This window comes from Pseudopipra pipra, chromosome 4, assembly GCF_036250125.1.
Source record: "Pseudopipra pipra isolate bDixPip1 chromosome 4, bDixPip1.hap1, whole genome shotgun sequence".
Lineage (NCBI taxonomy): Eukaryota > Metazoa > Chordata > Aves > Passeriformes > Pipridae > Pseudopipra > Pseudopipra pipra.
The window spans coordinates 48,716,091-48,735,376 of NC_087552.1; the positions used below are offsets into that span (position 1 = coordinate 48,716,091).

General features: G+C 40.1%; 2 protein-coding genes across 2 annotated transcripts in view; both read left to right on the plus strand.

The window, feature by feature from the left end:
- The window catches only part of CHIC2 (cysteine rich hydrophobic domain 2), a 515,980-nt gene that overhangs the window by 375,254 nt on the left and 121,440 nt on the right, over positions 1 to 19,286 (plus strand). The gene's annotated exons all lie outside the window — the stretch shown is intronic.
- SCFD2 (sec1 family domain containing 2) overlaps positions 1 to 19,286 on the plus strand; it is a 190,626-nt gene that overhangs the window by 66,312 nt on the left and 105,028 nt on the right. The window contains exon 5 of the mRNA XM_064653959.1: positions 17,988 to 18,237. Coding sequence (XP_064510029.1) covers positions 17,988 to 18,237 — 250 coding nt within the window. The remainder of the gene's footprint in view (positions 1 to 17,987; positions 18,238 to 19,286) is intronic.

The window sequence follows — 19,286 nt, forward strand, 5'->3', positions numbered from 1 at the left end:
AAAAATCCAAGTGAGAAAGTGCATATTATTTATTCAATGCAGTTTTTAGCAGGTCACTCCTTTTCCAGTTATCTTACTTTTTCATTATTCTGTGTGTTTCAGTTTAAAACTTAATGCTGCTACAAGATGTTTTAATATTAACAAACATGAAAACTAAATTGCTTTGTTTTCCTTTTTTCCTAATTGCACATAAATCTGACCCAGTTCATCTGGACACAGTTACAGGGCGTTAGACATGTAATACACATTTCAAATCAGAATCCTTGCACCAAGGCAAAGGTCAAAGTAATTTTCTTGTTTGTTTGTTTTTAAAGGGATTAAATAAATGTAGTTTTACCACAAGGAAAATGACAGCCCCCATTGCTCAATTATGGCTTTGAAGTTCGCATTTAAATGGGAGAAGAAAATTCTGTCTGGACCAGTGGCAGGGATAATTTCAGAAGTAAAGGCTGCGTGTTTTCTGTGCAAAGTGCTGTTCTTTGTGCAAGACTTCTGCTAGATCACTTACACTATCAACCCCAGACAAGTGCTTATACCACATTAAAATAAAACTGTGGCTTCAGTGACAGGCTGTAAACAAAAGGGGTGGGATACAGTTAATGGCAGCAGTGTAGCGCTAAAGAAAAATAAATAATTTCCTTTAACTTGCAACTGGCAAATGCCCAAATCCTGAAACATCATCAATCATCCTTGATGACTAGATGAGATCATAAACCAAAATGAGGAAAAATAAACTTGAATTTAACTTAAATTGTGATTGGCACAGTAAAAATTAACTTTCACCCAAAAAAATGTTTTTTTCTTCCAAAACATTTCTAATTGCCACCCTTCTCAACTTTTCCCCACCCATTGCAGAACTTCCAAGTGCTGTTTACTGTCGGTAATGTCATCCTTCCATGTCTGTTTCAGCATATGCTTTTAGTTTTTATGTTGAGAAGCAAGCTGCTTTTGCGTTTCTTCCAAAAAAACATTTTAAGTGTAGTCTTCATGTAAATACTGAATATCATGTTATTCAAAACCTCATAATTCACCAGTCTACCAGCTGAATAATGTAGCAGGCATAGAAGATTGAGAAGCAAAGAATGTTATACAGACCAGAAGAGCTATTCTGACAAAAATCTGTTGGGGAAATACTTCCTGAGAAAAAATACATGAAGTTTCTTTTTCAGTTCTTCATACATCTACAGCTTATTTTGAACAAAATACACACTCTAGGGAACAGTTATGTACTGTCAGGAAAATTGACTTGATATTTTAATTTTTACAGCTGTTTGTGTTTTGCATCAGGACTTTTTACAAAGTTTCTATATCATATTCCTTGAGAGAGATGTTTGTTCTCCTGAGTGAATGGCTTTACATATAACAGTTTAGTTCTGAAACATTGGAGACCTGGTAGAAATAGTACTAAAATTCCACCAATAGTATGAAGTCCTGACATTGTGAAGTCAGTTTCGGAGTGGGCAAACTATATAATTATTTAAAAGATAAAGCAGCATGTCACAAATGTTGCAGTCAGGCAGTGATCATTATCGATTATTTGAAAAACATGAGACATGGTTGGGAGAATCAGTTTGACACTGATTTTGATAAGCAATAAGCAAGGAGATTTTGTAGTTTTAGACCATTGGTTTAAAGGCAATGTCACATCCTAGCTATTCATGGCACATACCAAGTAAGTTGAAAATATCAGTCTGGTTCTTAGGGGTCTAATTGATGCCAAATTGGCAGAGATTGAGGAGTAAGGGAGCTCGGGCTACCCTCTAACCTCCTGAGCTTTTGCATACTTACTTTATCAGTTGTGTAGATAAGGGCTTTTGCTTCACTGTGCTGTCAATCTAATCCTTGCTCTAAGATGAAAACACTGAAATTAATTATGTAGCTGGAGCCTGAGTTCAGCCATCCCCTGTGATATCAGATGTGTAAAGTAAACCTCAGCTGGTAATTAGTGTATTACTGATGAGTGTTGGGAACAAACTGTGTGAGTGACCTTTTCAATAGATACTCTGAGAGGGGTTTTTTCCTCCCTTAATAAAAAAAAAAAAGGCATAAATGCTGACTTAGAATTGCTCTGATTATGTTGTGTTAAAATGGTGGATTGGTCATGCTGTTTATTTATTTATTTACAAACTAAGATTTGAGGGGAAAGCTGTTCTAGACTGAGATGAATTTCTGCCAGCATATGATGATGCCACATTACTTTATGTGGAGAGAACTTTGTAAGTTGAGAACTTGTGATTTTGGAGCAATGTCTTTCGAAGACTTGCTGCTCGTTGCAGCTCAGAGGGATGCAGCCAAAATAGCATTTTAACTTTTTTTCCCCCAGTTATACATGTCGATTTTTCTGTCTGTGTTGACAGGAGGCTCAGTTTGTGGATAGATGTTTATCCTTTTATATGTGATCATGTTCATGTAATCATTCTTGACAGAAAGTGGGGGCATAAGTGCAGAGGATTTTGAGATAGCCAGTGTAGCTTTTGTGGACGTGGAGGTTTTGATGTTAGTCTGTGAGAGTTGTCCCAGTGGCCAGTGAAGGAGTGTTTGGATGTGAGAACTGTGGGCTTTGTGGGAGTGCCCCGCTGTTGTCAGGAGGGGGAAACACAGCTGCCATGCTCTAGGGCCACACGGCCCTTCTAAGGCCACAGTGTCTTTTGAAAGGGCCAGTAGTAGTTGTTAATTGTAACACATTGTTCTGGAGTATTTTGTTTCAATTTTGCTTTACTCAAGTTACCATGTTTCTCAAGTGGTTCTACATAGAAATTTAATAACCTTGTCTTCTAAATTCATCATGTTTAGATGAGATAGATGGCTAATGAAGCATGTGACCTACTTCAAGGCTGAGAACTGGTGGAGTGGTACTTTAGGACCAATTCTCAGTTATTTTGCAGTTGGCTCACTGTTTGCTAGCCTGGACAGAAAAGAAGAGCTAGGTGGTTGTGCTGTTTCCAAGGAGAGCTGCTTACTGCTCGAAGCTCTGTCAGCTCTTGCAAATCCCACTGATACCTCAATCTGAGGACACAGGCTGAGTTTGGACATCCCAGTAGTCCCAAAAAATATTCAAATCAAGAAATTTTCCCCAGTGTTTTGCCATTGCCATCCACAAAGTTGCCTTCGCTGTGTGGTTTCTACATTGATAGCTGCAGCCTGTTCTAAATTTCATGGCCATGTCACTAAATGTTCTGAATTTCATAGCATTCTTTGCAGAGAATGGCATGATATGCCAGCTTTTATATCTCACCCTTGCTCTTTTCCTAATGTTTGGGTTATTATTGGTCATTCGGTTGTTGATCAGTTACCTACTAGTTATTCTCAGGCTAAATGTTTTGATTTTACTGTGAATATGCTATTGTTCTGTGCTCTTTAAGATAGGGATTTGCCTTTCTTACCAGGATGTTAATAGCTCCACACCAAAAGTAGGTAGCTCCATGTATTTGGAAGAATAAGGGTGTGTTCTGGAAGATTAGGTGAGTAACAAGTATAACTTTCAGGCATCTTCCATGAATTCAGCCCTTCGGATTAAATGTGACATGTTGCTGTTCCTGTAGTTATCTAGAAATTTAGCAAGCTGGTTTTTTGGTAAAAGCAGCAAGAATTAGGGGTAACTGAGAGATTTTAAAATTTTTGTTCTGATAATCATTTCTTCTTTCGGTAACAGCAAATACATATTTTCCTTGTCCTTCACTTTATCCATGTGTACCAAAAAGTTGCAAATTTTAAGTGATCATTAAACTAGTTAAATAATCATTCTTCTTGTTCTTCACTGATCCTTTGAGAGTCTGGTACTGGGAAGAAAGATTCCAGGAGACAGTTCTCCTGCAGGAATAAGGAATTCTGATTGCTTGTTTCACAGTATTTGTCCACTCAGTGGACTGGTTTGGGTGTCAAGATCTGGCAAAGACAGTTCACTCCCAAGGGGAGTGGAAACCATTGAGGGCAGTGGATAAATTTAGGTAGCTTCATTTTAACTTTCCAATGCTTCTGCCAAGGATCATCTAAGCCCTCACAAAAGTTTTGCTAAATAAAAGAAAACTGTTACACTTAAGGTGTACATTTGCCTTTAGTGCCTAATGTAACATTTGTGCCATATATGCACATAATTTTTCACTTTGGTCATGAAGTATATAGGAACTTCTGGTTTTTCTTCAAGGAATTTGGTTTGCCGGGGAAACATCTGGTTTATGTAAATGAACAAGGAATTCAGTACACGAGAAGATGATTGCAAAATAGCATCTATGTGGTCTCTGCGTCAGTCATTCAGCTACATTTTGTAAAAATAAACAGTTGTTACTTCCATATTTGCTGTCCCTTTTTAAGTGTGCGGTGTTAATGAACGTGATTTGCTCCTGCGAATTTATAAAGCTACAAAAAAAAAAAAAAAAAAAAAAAGAAAGAGAGAGAGAGAGAGAAGCAGAATGTCCGCAGAAGAAACGACGTAGCAGGATTTTCCTGATGTTGGGTAATTGCTACAGAAGGCTGAGTTCAGTCGGGATCAGTTTTCCAGGCGGCCGCTCCCTGCTCTCGCCGCTCCCACAGCGCCACCTGCAGGGCCCGGCCGGCCGGGAGTCGCACCGGGCAGGGCGGCAGCGCCGGGAACCGGCGGGTTTGTTCCTGCCCCGCTCCTTTGCCCCCTTGATACAACGCACTCCACCGGCTTGGTGTGCGGGGGGCGCGCTGGCCTCCTCCAAGTGTAGAGCGCTGCGCTCTTCCCTTTGCTCTTCTGCGTAAAGCAAGCCAGTAATTCACCTTAATAAATTCAAAGCGCCATTAAGCACAGAGAAACAGTTCTTGTGTCAAAGTTTGAGTGTTGTTATTTTTTTTTTTAATCTGGCTTCGTCTCGGCTGTGTTTTATTGAAATTATTTTGGTGGCATTTCTGTCGCGTGTTTTCTGATGTGGAAAAACAAATCAAAACCCACTTATCACATGAATCATTGTTAAAATCAGCAGTAGTCCTCTGTGTAAAATCTGCCGGTAAAAGCCGGGAGGATGGGGATTAAACCTGGAGCACATTAAATTAGTTCCAGTCTATCCCAAGTAGGCTCTGCATTGCTTGCTTAGGCAGGCAAAACGGAAACAGGCACTTTATAACGAGGCTGGTTTAAAAACTGTGGGGTTCATTTGAAAAAGATTTATATCCCCTGCTTATATAAACATTACAAACGTGGGCTGCAAGCAGGAGGCAAATCTTTATCGAAATCTCTTTAAGAGCTTTTTCATTGTGAATGAAATGAAAGCGTGTACTCTTGTTTGAAGATTCGCCAATATCTGTACACTAATCTTTTCTCAATGCTCTGACTAATTAAAATACAACTCAGGGTAGAACAGCAAGACCACCAACCGGTAGTTTGCTGGGGTCTGACAAAAGAGGCAATAACTGAGGTGGTGGAGAGAAATTATTTGGTTGAAGAAGGAAAGATTGTCCTGAGACAGGTTTAGGTTTTCTGTAGTGGTTATTAAAAAAAAAAGTGAAATTTTAAAGAGAAACAACAGTGTCTAGATTTATCTCCACTCGTCCCCTCCCTGGTGGACGCTGCCATTCTCACACAGTAACACAGAAATTTTGTGAGGTTTATGGTCTTTGCTAGGGCCTGCAGCACTGTCTGCTGGTAAGATCAAAATATTTGCTCCAGAAAAATTAAAAGTAGTCTGGGATATGAGAGTTCCAGATGTCAACTGAAGTGGCTACTCTCATTGTAACGTTTGTGGGTAATTTAATTGTGATGGTGTTATTTTGAAAGTTTATTTTTAGAAGGATTAAACATACATTAGTGCAGTATTTTTAGTATTAACACAATTTTATTTCTAACTGTTGCAATACCATTTTACTTCATTTAGTGTACGTTATAAAAGTTGTTCAAATCCTGCATTTAACACAAAGTGCTTTTCATATTTCATTTTTATGTTAATAAACAGTGTCTAAAAGAGCTTTGTAATACTAGTCTGCCTTCCAACATATGATCCAAGACTCAGACAAATGATTCAAAGTATTTTGTGCATTGAGCAGTCTCCTCTGGATTCTCTCATCAAACTAAGGTGTGGCACACCTACTTTTTTTGCTGCCATGGTGTCTCCATACAGAATATCACTTATGACCCTCATGTCTGATTATCATGTTCTGAGAGCAGACTGACAGATGGCTTGTTAGAAAAGTGGGAGTTTTCTATGCTGTAGGGGATGAAGAATTTTCTACTAGTTCCCAAAGAAGAAATTAGGATTTTCCGGCTCCTGTAGTGGTATGAGTATGCTGCAATGATAGAAGTTGGAAGCACTCTCTCCCTGAGGTGTGGGAAGCCAGATATGAAGGAAAGAAATTATATCAAAACGCTGCATTTCCTCTCTTGTAAGAGTTGTGCAAGGGAGACTGTGAGGTACATAGACCTACCCATACTGGCCAGTTTATAGGGAGCTCCACCCTGTGACAGCTTGATGGCTATCACTAAGTAGGTTACAGTGGGCTCAAAGTGAGCCTCTGTTGTATTGACATCAGTGTACCATGACTCACAGTGTAGGTGGGGACCGTAAAGGGAATTCTTTGCTGCACTGAATGCTATTTCCCTTACCCAGGACTCAGCATCAGACTGTCAGAGCACTCAACTTAACACTTGGTAGCGTGAGAAGCTATCGCTGCTTACAGGTGGAGAAAAAAAAGAAGTCTACATTTGGACATGGAGGTGAGCATCGGTCTCCAGAGTATCAGTCTGGTACCTGACCACTGAGCCATGCCTCCTTTCTCTGCTACCAAAAAGCACAATGGGGAACTAAAAAAATATCTTGGAACCTCAGCATACACAACTGAATTTGTGAGGGTTTGTTTTGCTTGTTGGGTAGGTTTGGGTTGTGGGGGTTTTTTATATTGCACATACAACCACCTTTTTTCACCTTTTTATTGCAGTCTGAATTGTGTTTTATCTCAGCACAGCTTGATATCCTCCTAGAATAATTTTTTTAAAAAGTAGTTAATCTAAAAGTAGCTTAAGTCAGGTCTGGTCTTATCTTTAAGGCCGGATAATTTTTTTTTTTTTAGTTAGAATGAAATGGAATATACATTTGTCCAGATCTTCGGAGTGAAACTTGAATGTAAGAAATCCTTTCTGCGTGAAGCAACTGGGAATATATATGAAAGTAACTGAAAACTTCTGAAGTCCTTAAGTGTTTGGAATGACATGCATGATTTAAGTGTTTTTAGATATTGGGACCAGATGTCCTGTGCTCCAGTCATCTCCCTTTGCACAAATATAATATCATGAGGGATAGTTATGCTGACTCAGACTTTTGGCTGAGTGGGAGGGAAATCCCAGAGGAACAGAAAGCCACATTTGTTTTTCTAGTTGTAGCTCATTCTGGACAAATGGATGGGGAGGAGGTGTGGCAGGAGCAATCCCTGGCAGCCAGGATGCCCTCATGTGGCCCTTACAGCTGGCAGCAGGAAAACAGTCAGATGCATTCTCTGTCCAGAGCAAGGAGCCAACAGCAAAACCACTGCTAGTGCCACCCAGCATAGCCTGGCTCCATGGATGGACAATGGGAATGCTGAAAGGAACAAAAAGAGGGGAGGATTTGCTGTATGCCAACCACAGGAAGGGCATGTGGGTCAAGAGGCAAAGAGCATCATGATGGACAAGTAGGTGTTGGGTATGCTGGTCTAATAAATAGCGTCCTAAAAGTTCATATACCCATGCACAGGTGACCAACCCAGGGCATGCAGTCTATTCACCCACTTCATATGAATATTAGCATTGAAGATTCGCACTGAGCAAACCCTCAGTTGGCGAGGCAGCACCAGAGGTGACTGAAAGAGGGTTCTGGGGTGAGTTTGGGCTGTGCAGGCATTTCCAAGACCACAAACACCCAAGCAGCAGCCTGATGAGGACCTGGGGGCCCTTGGCAGCCAACCATGGGAGGAGGAGGCAGTGCCAAGAGCAATCGAGGGAGATTTAAACAGTTCCAGGGAGCACAAGTGACTTGGACTGTGGCAAACAGGAATGGGCAAACAGGGACCTGGTATGGCAGTGAGGGCATGGCATCAGCAGTTTGCAGGGCAATTGGGGCAGGCAGGGTGAGCAGGAAGGGCTCCTCTCTGACCATCCGGGAGTAGCCAATAGAGGCAGCAGACTCAGTAGCTGATAAGGACCAGCAAAGATCCTTTCAGCCCCAGTCTTACTAGTATATTAGTTTAAGCTTCCTGAGTTATGCTATTGACTTGCTGTAAAGCTCGATCCCCTGTAGCTGCAGGAGTGGGATTTCAGAAGTTTTTCACCATAGCACTGTCACAATTGAAAAATAATTGTCATTTTGCTGATGCCCATGTTTCACGTGATGTTTTATATTAGGCATATGCTAAGTAGTCATCATTGCTGCAGTTCTTGCACATTGATAGGGAAAAAATGCCATTTTCTTTGAAGTGTCATTGTTCTGACATCCTCTGCTCTCTGAAAGATGGTAACCTAATTAGGTTTTAATGGTAGTGGAAAACTAGACAGGAAAATTAAGGTTTTAACCTGATACATTTCATAGGATGAAATGAGATAGAGTTGTGTAATTAAGCTTCTTTTATTCTTCCCAACCTAAAAAGGGGAGGGAAAATGTTCTTCCTTGTGCAAATCATGCCACAGCGAGCATCCTCCAGTGGAGATGTCCTGTCAGTGAAAGATTGCTTCCACACACGAAAATGGATGAGGGGCTCCTAAGTTATAAACTTACTTATACATGTGACATCTGCCTTTAATCACTGTGAAAGCCTGAATCCTGCTTGAAACATAGTGAGTCTTGTACAAGAGCTAGAAATGTCAGTAATGTATTGTGATAACATTTACTGTACTGATTATCAGCTGTGGTGCTTTGCAGTGGACTGATAATCTGCCTTTGCGTTGCCGTTCTGTCTCCTTCCTGTGGTTCCAGCTGGGACTGTGGGCAGAGCAGTGGGATCTTCTCCTGTACAAACCTCCTATGTCCATATATTTTTGCTTTGTGGTTTATGTCTTATATTATGTTTTTGTCTATCAGCATACCAGGGTGTAAAATATTTCAAAGACAGTGCAAAACATTTCAGTATGTATTACCTTCATCCTTTCTGCTATTTCTAAAGTATTTTTCCCTCACAGTCCACAATTCCTTTAACTGTAACTAAGCACTGTGCCAAACAGTTTACGTTTCTGTTTACCAGGTGCATTTTATGCATAGTGTTCTATTGCGTGAGACCACTGAGTTGGTGCTTTCTGCTTGTTTTCTGTCCTTTCACCCTTGAAAGTCTTTGTGAAATACGCATGCCACTGAGAGCATCTCCACCAACTTGAGAACTGGAAAAATCATAGCTTCAACTTCCCTTGTTTCTCATGCCTTTCTTGACTAGATTCAAGAGCTATCTCGTACTCTGAAATTCTCTTCTGTCTGAAGAAACATACACAAACTGTTTTTCTTCCTTTTGATAAGCAGCTGTCTTCCACTCTGAAGAAATTTACCCTTTCAATTGTTTTGTAACTCCTTCCAACATTATCTCTAGTTTTTCACAGCCTCTTGAAATGTGAACACTGGGACTGGGCCTGATATACAGGAATTAATCCTGTAATAAACCTGCTCCACTACTTCTGTCCCATGGATACTGTATTTTGTAGTTATATTGGTCCTTTTGCCATGGCTTTGAGGTAAGTATGTCCATTGTAGATTAGATCAAAATGTAGCTGAGTTGGTTTGATTTTTCTAACAAAGTTAGTTCACTTTTTCTGCTCAAAAGCAGCTGCCTGCAAAAGATTAAGAGAAGAGGACAAGGTTATATGATACTCTCCCTGCTCCAACCATTTTGAGTTCTGCAACAGTTGTGGTTTCTCTGTATTTACTAATATTTGATGGAATTCTTTTCCCCTGTGAGTTTTCCATCATCTTTGTGAACCTAAGTAAGAATTTAGCAGCACAACAACCTTTGGCAAGAAGTTCCACATCTGGGCAAATTGCAGGAAGAACTACCTCTGTTTAATTTGCTTTTTAACTGGCTTTTACCAGCTTTGTTTATTGCCTGTTAGTCTTGTGTTGGGACAGAGAGTGAGCAATCATTCCCTACCTGCTTTCTCTAGTCAACTCTAATCCACTCTCTAGTGATTTTTTTAGGCCTTTTCTCACCACTGGGTCATCTGTTTTCCCAGCCTGAAGGGTTATAAGTAGTGATCTAAGCAGTGATTAATTCCTTTTCTTTGTCCTGAGCATCTCTCGAATCTTTCTCAGTAACCATCTCCTGGAATAGAATTGCCTCCTTCTGCAGATACCATCTGCACTATTGAATGACCGATTTGGTTGTACTACATTTTTCTTGATTTATATCCCTTTTATTTGTTTTTTCTCTCTGTGGTTTCTTATCCTTTCCTTTGTAGTGGCTGAACTCTTTCCCATTGTTTTCCTCAAAGCTGACGTGAGTTTTAACTTCATAGGGTATTACATTATCCCCATACTCCTTTTCTCTGTTTTGAACCCCTACCATCTTCTAGCAGTTTTCTCAATATTCCAAGACTTATAGAAATAAACAGACAACCTAAAAAAAGCCACCCACACAAAAATCCTGACATGCATAGCACCAAGTTCTTTCTCTGATACTTGTTTTGTCTTGACTGTGCCTGTATTCCTTTTTCATTCTTCTGACACTATTTTTGCTATGCTGATTCATGTTTTTACCGAGCATGCCTGTAGAAGACATCATAGCTAAAAGCTTTGACTATGTTGGAAGTATTCCCTTTTTAACCTGCTGATGAGTCTCTTATGTTAGACATGAGGTGATTTAAGTAAAATTGTCCTTATCCTTGCATGGCTTTGTCTAATAAAATCCAGACTTGCTAAATATCCTTTTTTCAGTATACTTTTGTTGCTGAGCCCCCATGAACCCATTAAAATATCTTCACGCAGCTGTACACTTAGATGGTCTCCAAAGAGAGAGAGGGAAAAACTCATCATGTGATGCAATGATACATTGCCAGACAACATAACTCACTCCAATGAGGTGATTTCTGTGCTGTGGAAGATCAGATATCAGTGGACATTTGAATTTTCTCAAAATGTATGTTTAAGTCTTGCAGTTCTGACACAGTGACTGAATCTGCTTCTTGTAGCACAAGATGCAAAACTAACTGAAGAAGTTCCAAGATGATTGAAAACAGGAAACTGTTGTGCTCAGTAAAGACAGGAGAAAGGTGTTAAAAGGAAATCTTAATTATGTTGTTCAAACTATAATTTCTTCTATGTCCTAAGGAAATTAGGTTGAAGAAAAATACTGGATTATACTACTTTGGCTGTGGGTTATAGCTGGAATCCAATTGCTTATGTCATGATCATGGGCTAGGGAGTTATTGGCTGAAAGAACTGTCTTGGGCTTTGCTTTTGTTTTGGTTTTAGAAATGATAGGGATTGAACAGCTTGTTTTAAATACTTTTGTTGTTATCACATATTAGCTGTTAAGTGTCAGTGCTGTGTTTCTGGAATTATGCAAGACACGTTAAAAAAATATCTCTGACCAGAAGAGCTTACAAATGTTGTGCTTTTAAAAAACCTTATGTTGTCAGTAAATTTTTCTTGCCTTTGGCTTGTCACTGTGTTCTGCAGTAAGTGCTAACGTCCTGGTTAGATATTCAGCAGGTATATCAAAGGACTTTTGATGTCTGTCATGTTGACTGATAGACACCAATTAAGCTTCTGGCCATTGACAGTATATTGAAGAAGTCATCCAAAGAGCAGGTGATTATTTATATATTTTTCTTTTATCTCTTGGCAGCCTTAAATTCTAGTTCACATAGACTTTAAGCCAGCACTGTTGCATAAGGAAGCAGTCCAATTCTTGGCCTTCATGGCTAGTTTAAGTTTTTCTGTGGCCAAGCAGTAAACCCAAGCAGAGAACCAGTATGGTTAAAATGATTTGTTTTAGTGCACAGGCACAGAAACACTTCAGTAGGCACAGAAGGAAGAGGCTGCTGTGGTGAGTGGAAGGCGAGAATGAAGGCCAACTGGGAGAGCATGCACATAGGATGAATGTGAATCTGTGCCTTTGACAGCATGAGCCAGCTTCTGAAAAGCTTACTCTTTTCCTTTTATTTGTTTTTTATTTGTTTATGGTAGAATTTTAAGACACTGTCTGTCTACAAGGGGTGCCTGGAAATTATCTCTACAGTTTTGAGAGTATAGATCCTTGGACAATGTTTGGAGGGGTGATAAATGCAGAAAAGGATTCAGGAGATAGAATTGGCTCCGTATTTCATTAAAAGACAGAAGAGTCATTAAAAGTAATGACAGAGGAGACAGGTCCTAGATGCTTTTACTGTTTCCTGTGTCTCTCACTAGCGGTTTAGTTCTCCACTATGTTCTTTATATGTGTGTTCTTAGTTTCTGTATCGTCTATCAAGTGAATAGGCAGACGCTGCCATTAAAGAGAGGAGGATGCAGTCTCTTGGACTTGGCAGAGGCAAGTCATAAAGCTGTTCTGGTCCCCAGCAAAAGGCGATGTGATCTTTCTCCTGATCTTTAATGGCTTACACTTCTTTTTTTACTGGAAGCAGCCATTTACTGCCAGCATCTTACACCTCCACTGTCAATCTGCTGTGAGTTCCCTGGATGCTTTGTCTGCTTTCCCCTAAGGCTAAAGGTTGCTCCTTCCCCCTGCAAGGTTACACTTTGTCAGCCCAGCTAGAAACATAAGTTTGAGACTAAAACTTTACAGATGTGCAAACTCATTTCCTGCAAGATATTGGTTATGTAAAATAGCCTGTCTGAATAACTGGATGCTCTATTCAGACAGATTGAGGTGTTTCCTAATGGTGAGAGTGTAGTACTTTGAAGACCTTCATTTTTTGTGCTCTGTTTTGGGTTGCTTATTCTTCAATCATACCCTACAGATATGTAGAGAAGACAAAGTAGAGGTACATTTTTATCAAAACCTGCCCAAGTCAAGAATTACAATGATTTCGAGAGCTTCATATGGAGAAATATAATTTGAGTGGTAAGATCATACTTAACTGATATTTTGTGTCAAATCACTGGTCACTTATAGGTCATTTAATGAAAACTAAATACTTGAAATTATTGTTTTGCTGGGACTAGGGAGTACAGACATCTTCTTACCCATAAGGAAATTATGTGCAATCAACCCCAAATCTCAGATGGCCAAACAGTGTAAAACAACAAGTAACAGAACTGCAGCATTTGATTTATGGGCAGCTGAGCGCTGCAGGCAGCTAAGACTCCTCCTTAGTTTGGCAGCGCCTGTCGTTCTCACTAATATGACTATTGCTGCAGAGATCTATTGCCATCAAAATATCTGAGCCAGTTTCCCATACCTTTGAGGTCCTCCCTTAGTGCCGTTGTCGCTTTTAGCAGCTAGAATCTTCTTGCCTCCGTCTGGGCAGTGGGAAAGTTAATATGCTGTGCGACAGAATCAGAAACCACAAGTCAAACCCAGGTAAAACATGAAAAATCAAATAGAGCGACTTTGGAAAGCTGCTTGTTCCACAACTCTTTTCCGTCCTAAGTTTTCAGTAGAAGGAGCTGTTATTAAATAGAGTGGTCCAGGGGCTTGGGGCAGCAAGTGAGCCAAGGCCTTGTGAGTTTCCACTGATCCTTTTGTTGGTGTTACCTGCAGTTGGGTTATGAGGTTGTTTTTTAGTTTTGTTTTTCAGCAATAAAATTCTTCACTTGTATAAAGCTGTGTGGTTCCCATTCCAAAAAGTTCTGTTAACTCATGCGACCTCTGAAGGAATTAAACATGTTTTGCTTCCTAAATGGAAAGCCACTAGAATATTTACATAGCAAAGTAGTCTCTAAAGATTTATCTCCTTCTTCCTCCTGGATTTTAAAAGAAAATAAATTCCACTTGCTTGAAGTTGATTTTTGCTTTAATATTTTTAATGATGTGTTGAGGACAGTGGGCTGGAAGCACAGGGATTAAAGTGCTCAGTTCTCTTTTCAGTTTTGTCAGGGACACATGTTAATTCAAGTAAACTCTAACCCTCCTCTTCTCTTCCTCCCAAGCTTGCTCTGTTTTCTATTGTGTAAAATACATTTAATGATACATATTACTTTAGATTCTTACAGGTTTATTTAATATTGAAAATAATGCCTCGCACAGAATTGCAAAACGTTTTTTCTTGGGTTTGTTACACTTCCTCTTAGGTCCCATATTCACATTAAAATGTGAATAAATCACATTTTAAATGTCATTTTGTAGCACAATATCATGTTCAGTGTTTAAAACTGAAAAAATTATTTTGTACTTTCTTCATTATTCTCCCATCTGCCAAAACTCAGGTCTTTTGCAAAAATCAGCAAATTGATGTCAGTTCATTTACCCTTAGGGACACTAAATTATTACATGGCTTAAGTTCTAAAAATAAATAACTAAGAAGGGTGGAGGAAAGAGATGGAAAACAACAAAAAAAATCTGTCACAAATTCTCCCTGGATTCTGAGGAATATATGATGATAGCATTAAAATGTCCAAACAATTCAACCAAGCAGAAGGTGTTAGAGCTTGGGCCTTTTGGCCGGCTCTGCATTAAGCAGCATTAATGTTTTTATATAGCCTTTGGAAAGCTCAGAATTGACCTGTTTTTATTATTTTTATTGGCTCCCTTGGTGATAGACAAATGGGGCTAACTTGAGGCCAACATAACCAGCAGGAAATTTGGGTCATGGGTAGTTACATTTTTAAAACTTGTGTTTTAGGGCTGTTCAATCAGGGTAATTGATTGATTGTTAGGCGGTGCGGGGAGCCCCTAAATTATCAGAGGTGGCCAGATACTGACAATCTGCCAGTGGATTTTGTTTGAGGCAAATTTCCCAGCTCCCTGTGGAGCCATGCTCTGCAGTGAAGCTACAAGTCCCATTTTTTTCATGCACAGTCCAGTCCAATTGGCCTGTTTGGACAAAATAGCCTCTGAAATTTGGCAGTTCCATTTGAAGCCCTCTGTGGTGCCATTTCCCAAGAGATAAGGGAAAAACATTCCAGAGAAGTTCATACCCCAGAAAGACCCTACATGCATTCTGAAGTTAATGGTTTATTACAGCTCTTTAATTTTTTGTCCTCTTTCATTTTTACTTTGAAGATAAGAGGTGGCAATTGTTACTTGAAGTTGTTGAGTTTTAGCCTGCCCCATAGTAAATCACCCTGAAAGTTTAGGCACAATTTTTTTATCATGTATGTTTGGAAGTTTGCCAGAGTTGCTGTACATGTGTACTTGCAGAATCTACTATCCTCAAGCAGGAGCTGTTGACTCTGCTGTTCTGTGCAACCATGTGCATCCTCAGTGCTTCATTCACGTGGATAATCTGTGTATGCAAAATATAGCTTTTTCAAAAATTCATCTTTGTTAGTGTAGCAGTATGCTATGAGATATTTAGAGATGGACTGAAGTAGAGTTTGGGTGTTGGGAGGGAAGGAGAGTAATAGATGATGTAGACAGTAGATGATGTTTAATAATATGTGGCATAGGCCTTGCCTCTCCATAAAAGTGAATTCAGATTAATGTAGATGGAAGTTTGTCATCTCTTCCAGAATAACTCCACAGGTAGGTTATTCTTCAGTTCTTAGATTTTTAGGACTGATTAGGCTTTTGTTAATTGAGGATGGCATTCTCATGATAGCTGCATACCTCTGAATTCCTTGAAGTATTGTCTTTTTCCATTTTAGGATCTGGATGATCTAGTATTTATTGTACATAAATACAGATGAGAATTTATTTGATGTCACTTTTCAAGAAGAGAGCAGGTAATACTGAACTGAGGCAGGGCTGAGTTGAAATTTGGGAACTGACAACCTTGTCTTGAGGATGGCTCAGCTGCCAAAATATGCCAGATCAGTACCAAACACTGTAGATTTGCTTCCCAGGAGGGGCAGTGTTTGGACTTGCTGTGCAGTGATTTAAAACTCCCTGCCCAAACACAGAGGGTGCCAGCCCCTACTGAATTTCTGAATGTTCCTTTTTGGCTCTCACATGCTTTTCACCCCTGTAGCTTTGTAATTTACTGCTTCAAGTCCGCAATTGCACTTACTGTTAGGTTTAGCATGTGGGTAGTTAGAAAATTCTTCACTAAGGTTTGTATTCAAATGGAAACAGCATCTGACCACACTGAAGTCCCATGAAAAATAGGTCCATGGCAAAACTTGTATGTCAAGAGCAGGGTGGAGCGCAAAAGTCTGCAGAATTGTTGTTTCTTATAGCACAACCTGGAAAAAAGTTTCTTGAGAGCTTGAGTAATTCATGCTTTCTTAATGATCAAGATCTATGGTGGATCAGTGTAGGTATAAAAACTACAGTTTATGAGATGCTTGTTAGTGTTTCTGAGATTGTCAAAGAACAACTAAAACAAAATGCAACCAGAACCAGGAACCTCTGAAGTCTTGTATGGAGCAGTTTCTGTGTTCCTAAAGTTATTGCATGATTTTACTATTGTATAAACCTATGTCTCTTTCTAGTTTGTTTGATTTGTCTTTTATTTACCTATTGTTATTCCATTTGAAGAGTATATTGCTGGCTGTGGTCCCTATTTACCATGACTAGTCTGTGTGAAGTTACTTAAGAATAAATGTTAAGAATAAATGTTTGCAGTCTTGACTCTTTGGATTACAAGAGATTTGATCTTTCACTGTGCACTATGAGTTGACCCACAGGTTTTCATGGGGTGATCATTTTGGTGATCACAGGACAAGGGGCAGGGTACTGGTGTTGCAGGAGACCTCTTGGTTGAATCAAAGCAATCAGTACCACTGGGAGACAAAGGCTATTCTCCTACACCTCCCTCCCCACACAGGAGCAGTGTGTTGCTCCTGTTTGCCTTGCAGTGGCTCCACTTCTTCTCTGATCCCACTGCTGAGCTCCAAACTAAGCTACAGCAGAAAACTAGCATGTGAAGATTTCATTCACAGGTGTTTGCGGGCAGCGAGGGTGGCAGTTTGATGGTACAGTTAGTCACTTTGTTGCTCTGACTGGCAGAGACATACACAGTGGATCTAAACCCCGGCCTCGGTGTTATGTGACGTGTATGTCAGCATGGCACTTGAGGGCATTCATGTCTGAAGTCTCCTTTTTACAACTCCAGTAAAGTTGTATGGAGACCTCTCCCACAGTGATGAGAAGAAGCAAGAGCAATTTCAATTACTGGGAAATCCCAGCATACTCTCAGTTTTCCCTTCCTTTTGTCTGCCAGCCTTCTTCTCCTTATATACACTTTATGATCATCTTCCAGCCTCACAGCCACACTTCTCCACAGTTCTGCATGGCTTTTGCCTTACTCACCTTGCAGCATGGATGTGCTGTGGCAGTGAGTATGACCTGCCTAGCAAAGAAGGCCTTTTTGGTGTAGAAACCCACTGTTACATGGCTTGAGAAGCTGGTGAGTGGGCTGTGAAGGAGGCCGAGGGAGAAGAGGGTCAGGGCCCATGCCAGGCTGATGATTGCTGCTCTGTCCTTGATCTGTCGTAGAGCTCTTGTAGGAGACCACACTGGTCACTTAAACCACAGGTGGTTCCCTCTGTTACTAATTTTCTGGGTTTCTGACTTGAAAATGTAGGGTCGGGTTTGCAGATACGCTGAGAGCTTGCAATAGCAACTAAAGTCAATGGAAGCCCTTGCTCCAGTACAAAATCAGGCCCAAGGATGAAGCCCAAAATTTAGAGGAAGAGTTTGACCTTGTGCTTTCTACCCATACCACAGGAATGGATGCTTCCATCCTCTTATCATACTGGTACTTGGAGAAGATCTAATCATCAGGCTTTTCAAGTGCTAAGGTGCTACTATCATGAGTTCTGAAGAGAAAACTATAGAAAACTAGTAAATTTGCTGTCTGAGCAGCAAGTAAGTTACAGCACCATTTACTGACTAATGAGAATGTGAATACTGAACAATGTTTTATTAAATGAGCTCTGCTATTATGAGAAATAATAGCTTGCAGGTGCGGGCAGGAGTATGTCTGATACTAACTGACAAGCACTACGGAGGCAATCTGACATGATCTTCCTTTTGTTTTTCAGACTATTGGTGAATCAGAAATGCCCAGTGTTTTGAACCAGTTGTTGCCAATGATCAAGTCTTACAATGAGAGAACGAAAGATGATTATACCTGTGAGGACTTCCTTGTCTTGCTGGTATACATATATTCTGTGGTTGGAGAAATCGAAAGTGGAAAAGAGCTGGATGCAGCTGAAGAAGAGGTGAAAAAGGCCCTAGTCAAGGCAATTTGTGACGAGCCAGAGCCATCTCCTTTGTTGCAGAAAATTACAGGTAAGATTCTGCTTGTGTGGTGAGAAATTGGATGGCTGGGAATGTGGGAACTGGGAAAAGTGTATAAAAATGGCTTGACTGGTCTGTGGTGCTGAGAGTACATGAGTAAGCAAAAGGATTTCCTGTAGCTTTGTTCCGTCTCCCGTGTTCATATATGCCAAATGCTGACAGGCTGTCCTTGAAGAGTGCTGAGTCTGATGAAAGCTCTACAAGTTGTTCTTTTTGTTAAAGATTGGCTAAGTTTGTGTGTTTTTGTAAGGTAATCTTTTCCACAATTTCTTTTACTGATTGGTGTAAAGTTGACCCTGGGAAGTCAAAATTAGTCCTGGAAGCATGTTCAGTGAACCACAGTTGCTTTGTGAATACAAGGAGCTGGCCTGTCTGACATAAAAGAAGAAATGTGTCTAAAACCAACACTGAGCTTTTTGCTGAAACAACATGAACATTAGCCTTTAAAAATAGCATGCTAAGCCTTTTTTTAGGTGAGCACTCACAGAGCAGGAAAGCCATAACCTCTTGCTGCTGGTGTCAAATTTTAGAGAAAAAATATTAAAAACTTTATTTGAAATGAATGAATTATGGCTCGGGGTGGTCTAGCATGACAGAAGGGACATCACTTCCTGTTATAAGTTTTTCTCAGTATTTGATAATACTGAGGAGGTCATTGACCAGGTCATCTTTGAGGTGGTGAGCATATGAACAGAAATCAAGATGTTTAGAGGAGCTTACAATTGAAAGCCTTTGCAAAGGATGGGCCTAAGTGTGGAGTCTCCAGGGAAGTGTAATAATACTGCTGTTGGTTATTCTGGTACTGTTCTGCTCCTAGTTTGAAATACAGATGTGGTCTTACCAGTCTGCTGTTGCTTTGAGTGTAAAACACTGTAATGGTTGAAAGACTTACTGCAGGATTGGACATATTCAGTCATATTTGCAATGTGCTGTTATTTTAATACTCCTGGACATGGTGCCCACAGTGTTCCAGGGTTCTTGTAGGCTTTTGCTCTCCTTTTTTTTCAATATGTACTGTACATCTTGTCCACTATATGGGG